General features: G+C 56.7%; 1 protein-coding gene across 1 annotated transcript in view; it reads left to right on the top strand.

Annotated features, from left to right (window-relative positions):
- The first annotated feature begins 270 nt into the window (after positions 1-270).
- The window catches only part of PAX2 (paired box 2), a 92,977-nt gene continuing 85,136 nt past the window's right edge, over positions 271-8,111 (top strand). The window contains exons 1-3 of the mRNA XM_007939948.1: positions 271-313; positions 3,834-4,002; positions 4,772-4,969. Coding sequence (XP_007938139.1) covers positions 271-313; positions 3,834-4,002; positions 4,772-4,969 — 410 coding nt within the window. The remainder of the gene's footprint in view (positions 314-3,833; positions 4,003-4,771; positions 4,970-8,111) is intronic.

Here is an 8,111-nt window from a genome sequence, read left to right as displayed (position 1 = left end):
GGCCCGCCGCCCCCGGGCCGCTCTGCTGACCTCCTAGCCTGCGCCCCGACGGTGGGAAGTTGCGGCCGCAGCGGCTGCCAGCCGGGGCGTCCCGGAGGAGTCCCCGAGGGGAGCGCAGCGCGGCGCCCCCCGCCCCGGCGCGCCTTGTTGCAGCCGGGCGCCCGCTCACCTCCCCCCACCGTCCCTCCCTTTTCTCCTCAAGTCCTGAAGTTGAGTTTTCGAGGCGACACGGCGGCGGCGGCCACGCTGCTCCCGCTCCTCTGTCTCCCCATGGATATGCACTGCAAAGCAGACCCCTTCTCCGCGATGCACCGTGAGTACCGGCGCCCGGCTCCTGTCCGGCTCGGGGCTCTTCGTCCCAACCTACTTCCGTCCCGAGGCGACCCCAGCTCCCTGCGCTCAGGCCCCATCTCGGAGGCCACGCTGGCTCCTCTCGGTCCCCCATTTCCTCCTTCCTTTTTCCCTTGGCCCGGTGATTCTCACGCCTCCAGCTTCCTTTCCCTCTGCCTGTCACCCAGACTCATCCTCTGCCTGCCTCCTCACCTTCCCTGATGCCTAGCACCTGCCTTCCCTCCTTCCACCTGCTCCTCAGGTCTCCGCAGGTTCTGAGTCCCACTGCCCCACTCCCTGGTGGCCCTCTTGCCCTGGGCTGGGACACTCCTGGGCAGGCAGTTTCCGGGGTTGTGTTTTGTGTTGTTTTCTCTCGGTTCTCTCACGCTGTCTCTGCCTCCCTTTTCTCCCTCGCCTCCTCTGAACCGTTCTCAAACTTAGAGTAGTAGGTGTCCGGGAGAAGACTCCCAGTGTGGGCAGTCGCACTGTCAGGACAAACTGGTTGCGGAGTGTGGGGGTGGGGTGCCCCCTGATGACTCTCAGCTCCCAGCAGCTCAGTGCCCTACTGGCCAAGCCCAGGCCGAGCTCCTTCCAGACTGACTTGAAGTGCCCCCTTCCTTGCGGGTTATTCTGTTCTCTCTCCTTCCTCTTCTCTCCTTGAGTTGGGATCTGAGTTGGCAGGACTTCGTGGTGGTGGTCATCTTCCCCCGCCTTTCCCAGAGAGATGTTCTAAAAACAAAGCGGGGCTCGCAGGAGAAATTGAAGTCAACGTGAGGGCAAGCAAAGAACCTTCCTGGGCGGCCCTTGAAGAGCAGAGCTCTGCCCCTAGTTCTGGAGGCTTCTGGCCAGGCTCCCACTCCCTGGCAAGGGCGATGCAGCCAGCGACCTGGCCAGGGGGGTCACAGAGAGGGAGAAAACGAGGGAGAAGAACAAAAGGAAGGCAAATGCCAAAGCTGGGAGAAAGGGAGATCCAAAGAAGGGGAAGGAAATCCCAGGAAGAAAATGGAAACGATTTTGCAGACAGATGAGGAAAAATAGGAAAAGGAGGGAATTGTTTGAATACAATTCATTTAATACATGTCATTTGTATTAGCGCAGAAAAAAATAATCTGAGATTTTTTTGCAGGCTTTTTTTTAAAAAAAGATAAATAAGATTCTACATAGAAAGCGCCTCCCTATCTGTAGTTTAATAATTAGGGATAATTTGTAACTTTTCACAGGGAAACTTTTTAGATCTGGTTTGGGTCTGTGCTTCAGAGGAGAGCATGGAGGAGGGAGAGTTGTGTTTTTTTGTGTGTGCGTTTTTTTTTCCCCTAAGCATAAATTTAGCTTTACAAGGGGAGCTTTAAAAAATACTCCTGGAATAAAGGTTTTCCCTAAATAATCTCTAAGCATGGGGAACCCAAACCGGGGCCTGGGGCCGCCGCGGGGCTCCGCGAGCTGAGCCGGAAAGGCTCGCTCCTTTTCGGAGAGAGAGGACCCGAGTCCGCAGTCGTCTGCGCCCTGCCTGCCTGCCTCCCGGCCGGGCCGCCCTTGCTCGCGCTCTCCTCTCTTGCCCATCTTACGGGGACTGCACCGAGCCCCGCCGCCCACTGGGTACCACTTTGAAACCCAAAGGGAAGCGAGGTAAGCTGAAAGGGATCAGAAGAGGGAGAGAGCCGCGCGCCGGCCGGCGGGCTGACAGGCTAGCGGGCGAGAGCCGCAGAGCGAGTGGGCGCCCGCAGCGGTGGCGCATTCCAGGCCCGGCTCAGCGCGGGCTCGGGGGGCCCAACCCTGGACCCCCGCCGTGCCCCTTTTCCATCTCCACCTTTAGATTGGGGCCGAAGGGCCGGGCCCGGAGCCCGGGGAGGCTGAATTATTCATCTTTAATCTGCCCGCAGCTGCCGCCTTTTCATACCGGTAACGCGAGTTCTCCCGGGGCCTAAATTATTGATGGTCGGGGTTTGGAGGGAGGGAAGGGTGAGGAGCGGGGCTAGAGGAGGTAGGGAGGCAAGAGGGGTAAAAGGAGAGGTTCCTTCTTCCCCCAGCGGCCCGATCAGAGGCCAACTCCCCAGGGGATTCACCCACTCTGGGTCTTGGTTCCCCAAAAGGGGACCGTAGGGAAATGAAGGGAGCACAGATGGCCCGCGTTCTCCGAACGTAGCCTGAGGTTAGCTGGGCAGAGGCTGCAGGTTGCTGGCCCGCTCGGGCCTCTCGGCCGCTAGAAGTCTCTGCTTTCACATTGCTCCTTATGACCCACCGCGGGTTGATGGTTGATGGCTCAGGGCGCAGGATTTCTAGACTGGTGCAGGCCAGGTTGGACCTGGCAAGGGGCAGGGCCCTCAGGTCCGGCACCCAGTGTCCTGGCCGATGTGGGGAGCCCGCGCTGCAGCCGGGCTGGAAACCCTGCGCTTTCCTCTTGGCTTGGCGAGGCGAGTCAGCGCCCTCGGAGCTCGGTTGCCTGCGCGGCTGCCGCGGCGGAAGAGCTGGCTCGGACTGGCTGCACAGAGTGCCCCTGAGCCCTCAGCCCGCGGGGCCGCCAGGACCAAGAGACCTGGGCGAGGTGGTAGGCCCTAAGTTCGGCATCGCGCGACAGCGGGCGGGCCGCGGAGCCGGAGCGGCCAGAGCTCTCGGCTGCTGCTGGCGCCGCTTCGCGCTCGGCCACCTTCCTGTCTCTGAGGGCAGCAGACTCCAGGGTGCCTGCCTCCTCTGCCTTCCTCCCTCCACCTGATTTTCTTTGAACTTTAGAGACTCAGGAGGCGAGGGAGAAATATGGTCCCCAAACATCTAAGGACACACACACACACACACACACACTATATGTATATATAGACATATAAATAAGGATAGAAAAACTCACGGTCAGAGACGGTCAGAGAGAAAGAAAAACAGAGAAAGAGGTAGGAAAACTCCTATTAAAAATAAACATAAAGAAATACTTAGGGACCAAAAGGACTTAGCTTTTCTGTATGCCAGGACTGCCCTTTGAAGAGAGTACTTGATCAAGATTCCCCCAAATCCTCAGCCTCCAAGACCTCGAACGCACAGACAAGCCCTCCCAGCCTGCGGCGCAGGCGGAGATCCCGCTCTTCTGCCTCGTCCTCTGCCCGGCCCCTCTCCTACCAGCTTTCCTGCATTCTTCCCCGCTAGCACGAACCCCCCCTTGCCCTTTCCCAATCCCCCACCTTTCCCCCGCTTTTTCTGTCTTTTTTTTTTTTTCTTTTCCCCCCCGCCGAGCTCCTCCACTGCTTTCCTCATTTTCTGCCTTGCATCGCTGTGGTTTAAGAGCCGCGTTTTTTTTGCCAGCCCTGGGCTCAGCGTCTGCGCTCCCGCGTCTCTACCCCCCAGCGGTTCTAATCCCCAACCCTCCCCCTGTGGTCCGTGGGCCACCCCTCTCCGCGAGTCCAGGACCATGCCCCTCCGCCCAGCCCGCTCCCTTCGCACGTCCGGGGCCGCGGACCCTGACTAATGGCCGGTCCCTGCTGTGTGTGGGGTGTTGTGTTTTTTTTCTTGTCTCTCCCCAGCAGGGCACGGGGGTGTGAACCAGCTCGGGGGGGTGTTTGTGAACGGCCGGCCCCTGCCCGACGTGGTGAGGCAGCGCATCGTGGAGCTCGCCCACCAGGGTGTGCGGCCCTGCGACATCTCCCGGCAGTTGCGGGTCAGCCACGGCTGTGTCAGCAAAATCCTGGGCAGGTGAGGGCCTCAGATGGCTCCGGGCGACGCCCTGCCTCCTCCCCTGGCCAGCCCTGGGTCTCCGGGCCCAGGACTCTGCCGAATGCTTAGGACGTCAAGCGGGAGAGAGAGCCTCGACTCGAGGGGAATTGGAGAGCTTGCTCCTTTTGGAAAGGACGCTTAGGTGGTGGCCAAGGTCCCAGGAATGAGGGTGGTACTGGGTAGCCAAGCCCCAGGGCCCTCTCTTGGAGGTGGCCGGATTCCTCACCTCACAAAGGAGGGGGTGGGATGTTTCTTCTAGCCGAGTTAATGCAGACTGGGGCTTAGATGAATGGGGTGGGTAGCATAAACAGGTCCCCCAAAAGGAGAAAAAGCAGCGTTTGAAAGGCCGAAGGAGGAGCCTGGCTCCCAAAGGCGCTCTGCGCTTAATGGCAAAGGGCCGAGGTGGTGTCTTGGCCTGTGGTGGCCAGAGCCTTGGCCCCGCTGTTCCTCCCGCTCTTCCCAAATGAACGTCCAGGCTTTCCCTCCCAGTTGCTTATTCGGCTGGCATGCACGCAGTCCGCGGTGTGACCGCCTCTAAGAAGGGAGCGTCCTGCTCTCCCTCCCCCACGCCCTCCACCGTGGCCCTCGCCCCAGCCAAGCGCCCTCTGGAAGCTAGTTCAACCACGCTGGAACTTCTCCCTGGGCGCCGCTGCCTCCGGCTGGAGAGCGGCTCAGCACCTCGGAGCCTGCAGCCAGCAGCCCCTGCTGCCGCCGCCTCTCGCTGACCCGCCGGCCTTCTCGAGCGCAGGTACTACGAGACCGGCAGCATCAAGCCGGGAGTGATAGGCGGCTCCAAGCCCAAAGTGGCAACGCCCAAAGTGGTGGACAAGATTGCTGAGTACAAGCGACAGAACCCGACTATGTTCGCCTGGGAGATCCGAGACCGGCTCCTGGCTGAGGGCATCTGCGACAATGACACGGTGCCCAGCGTCTCTTCCATCAACAGGTGAGCAAGCCACCCTGCCTGCAGGGCAGGACTCCAACTCCCTCTCCTAACCGTAGGGGCATCTCCCCCCTCCGCGTCTTAGCTCTTTCTCCAGCCTCTCCCCTTCCTGACTGATCTAAGCCTAAAGACCTTTGGGTAGGGAAAGGGGACCTGGGAGGCAGAGAGAGAGAGATAGACAGGGCTGTCTGGTCCAGGGCTGGGTGCTCCCTGCCAGGTTTCTCCCCCAGCGTCCTGGAAATGAATCCAAGTGTTGGTGGTAATTAAGACTCCAAGATTATGAGCCTCGGTATCTAGAGACAATCACAGCCCACAGCCTCAGAAGCCTTTAAAATGACCAGTGTCTATTCATCACCTCCGAATAGACCTCCCTTTTTACAGGCCTGCTCCCTTCCCTAGGGGCAGCTGCCTGTCCTGGCTCCCCTGCCCTCCTGGCTAATCCCACAAAGCCTGCCTCCTCAGAGACCAGGCCGTGCTAGACAGCTTCCACACAAGTTTCCGGCCTGTAGGCATTGGTATCCAGGCCTGTGGAGCAAGTGCCAACCACCAACCAGCAGTTGACGAGGGAAGTGGAGGAGCTAGGCAAGGAGTGGGTCACCAGGCAGGAACAGAGGACTCCAGAGCCCAGGGCTGGACCTTGAGAGATGCCCCCAGCTGCTTAGTGTACCTATTTCCAGGCTGAAGTCTTTGTACACATGACAGGCTCAGGGAGACAGAGGCCAGGGTTGCCTCAACATATGAGTAGAACAGGCCAGATAACTCTCCCAACCCCAAAACCACTCCCATGCATGTGCACCCCAGCCCAGTGTGCATGTGTGTCTATTTGTGGTGGGTCTAGATTCCAGGATCCCAGGCTGGCTTCAGGATCGCAGAGCTGTCCAACTGGACGTCCCGGAGACCCTTCACAAGTCATGCCCCAGCCAAGAGCAAGTCCCAGGCAACCTTGTCCAGCCTTTCAATCCCTATCCCTGATTCTATGGCAAACCCCAAATGAGAAAGAGTAGGACTAAAGGTTTCATACCTTTGTTATTCTTTGCACTCTTTGTAGGCTCATTATCAGGGCAACTGATAATTCAGATGGTGCTTTTTTTTTCTGAAACTGGCATCACATATCAAAAGACTTTTTTTTTTTAATATTTTGCAAATGATATGGAATTATCCCAAATCATCCTGAAAACAGCAGGTAAAATTAGCTGGTAGAATGTACCTTGGCTAAAGAAGATTCCCTCTGCCACACTCGTGCAGTAACGTACTGCGAGGCGACCCCAGAAATTATCCCAGTGTGTGCCATCTGTATTAAAATGGTTATTCAGTTATGAACAGGGTAACATAATACTGATCAGCTAATTATACACCCTCCGAAAACCCTCTAGCTCCCTGGGCCTGCCTCAGCCAGGTATTGAAAGCATAGTGGTTTGACATTCAGACACCTGCGGAAGGAGCTGGAGAAAGACGCTGGCTGGTTTGGGAGAGGAATGAGCTCTTTGCATTTAAAAGCCAGGCCAGGAGGCTGGGGGAGCTCTGTGGCTGAGGCAGGAGTGGTGATGAGGGAGGAGACCATGTATTGTTTTCTGCTCCTGGGAATGAGTTGGAACTGAGGGTCTTGGGAAGAGAGTGGGGGTGGGGAGGGGCAAGAGTGGTCCCGTGGAGAACGTTGTTGAGACTGGTTGGTGGTGTTCCGAAGAACATTTGTGAGAAATGCTCCTTTGAAGTGATAGGGCTGGTGAGCCTTTGGAGGAAGCCAGGACAGTTTGTTTCTTTTGTTGGGGTGGAAGGGCAGGGGTGGTGGCAGCCCCGTCTAGCACTCCTTGCTGCCCCTGCCCGCAACAGACCCTCCTCACTGGCTAAGATGTGTTGAAAGCAGAGTTTGGCACAAGTCTGGGAATGCCCTCATTCTGAAAAGCTATGGAGAACAGAGGACAGGTGACCCTAGAATTAAGCTCTAGAGGCCTTGAGGTACATCTACCAGAACTGGAAGCAGAGAAGTGAACTGCAAGGGAGGTGTGAGGGTGAGAGACAGAATGACCTCTATTTGATAGCTCTGACAGCTGTGAGTCCGCTCAGCACACAGCCCTGTCACCTGAGGGAGCCAGAGGCCTCCTTGGGGTGTGCAGACATAGGCATCTGTGGGCAGGTGTGGCTGGAGATGGAGAGAGGGTGGAGGAGGGGTGTGTGTGTGTGTGTGTATGTGTGTGTGTGTGTGTAGGGTGCCACTGACAACATGGGCTGCCAGCCCCAGGCCTGCATGAGGCTGGCCGGATGGTGCTGTCCACAAGGAGCAGCCAGGCTATTCTTGCTATCACTTTGGGACAGAACCTTCTTATGTTTCACCCTTCAGAGAGAATTTTGGGGGATTCCCAATGTGCTCCTGAGTCAGAGCTGGCAGGCTGCATCTGGGAGCACACCCTTAGTTTCATCCCTAGCAGTGCTTTGCTTGATGGGAAAAGGTTTTTCTGAGGTGTATTATGTTACTTTAAAGTCTGATAAAGGCAGACGTTTCAGTGGGTGCTGGTTATGTTGGAACTTTGCCCTTTTGCGGTTGTCAGAGTCCTTACTCACTACAGGAAGAGCTGGAGATTTCCTCTGTGCAGGAAGAACAGAGCGTTGGGAAATGGGCAGTTCTTGAGTTGTGGGGTTTATTGTTGGTGAGGTGCCCGCTGTGTTGGGTACTTTATTACCGTGATGAGTAAGGGCGTGCATGTGCCAGTGGTTGGCAAGAAAGGAAGCCCACACATGCTCACGCACCTGAGCCAAATTGTAAGGTGTTTCATCTTCCCCTCCCCAAAACAGATGCTGTTGCTGCACTTGAAATATGCTGTTATGGTTATACACTAAATTGCTTTTCATGCTTTAAAAATGGTCTTGGCATTCTCTGATCCTGTCGCGATAAAGCCTTGGTCATCCAACCCACATTCTTCATGAGTAAATCGTCATAGAAATGCCCATTTGAGCCAATGGAGCCCCGTCTGCTCCTACCTTAGGGGCCACTGTCAAAAATCCAGAGTATTGACTAGGTTGCTCAGCATGTGGAATTTATCTGGATCATTCTAAATATTGGATTACTATCACTGAGCTCTGGTGGCATAGTGCCTAAGGCATTTGACTGCTAACCAGAAGGCTGGTGGTTCAAACCCAGAAGCCACTC

The sequence above is a fragment of the Orycteropus afer genome, unplaced genomic scaffold (genome assembly GCF_000298275.1).
Source record: "Orycteropus afer afer isolate SDZICR_OR568_19922 unplaced genomic scaffold, OryAfe1.0 scaffold00064, whole genome shotgun sequence".
NCBI classification, from domain to species: domain Eukaryota; kingdom Metazoa; phylum Chordata; class Mammalia; order Tubulidentata; family Orycteropodidae; genus Orycteropus; species Orycteropus afer.
The sequence above is the reverse complement of the archived record's forward strand: the minus strand, read 5'-3'. Positions and strand labels throughout refer to the sequence as shown.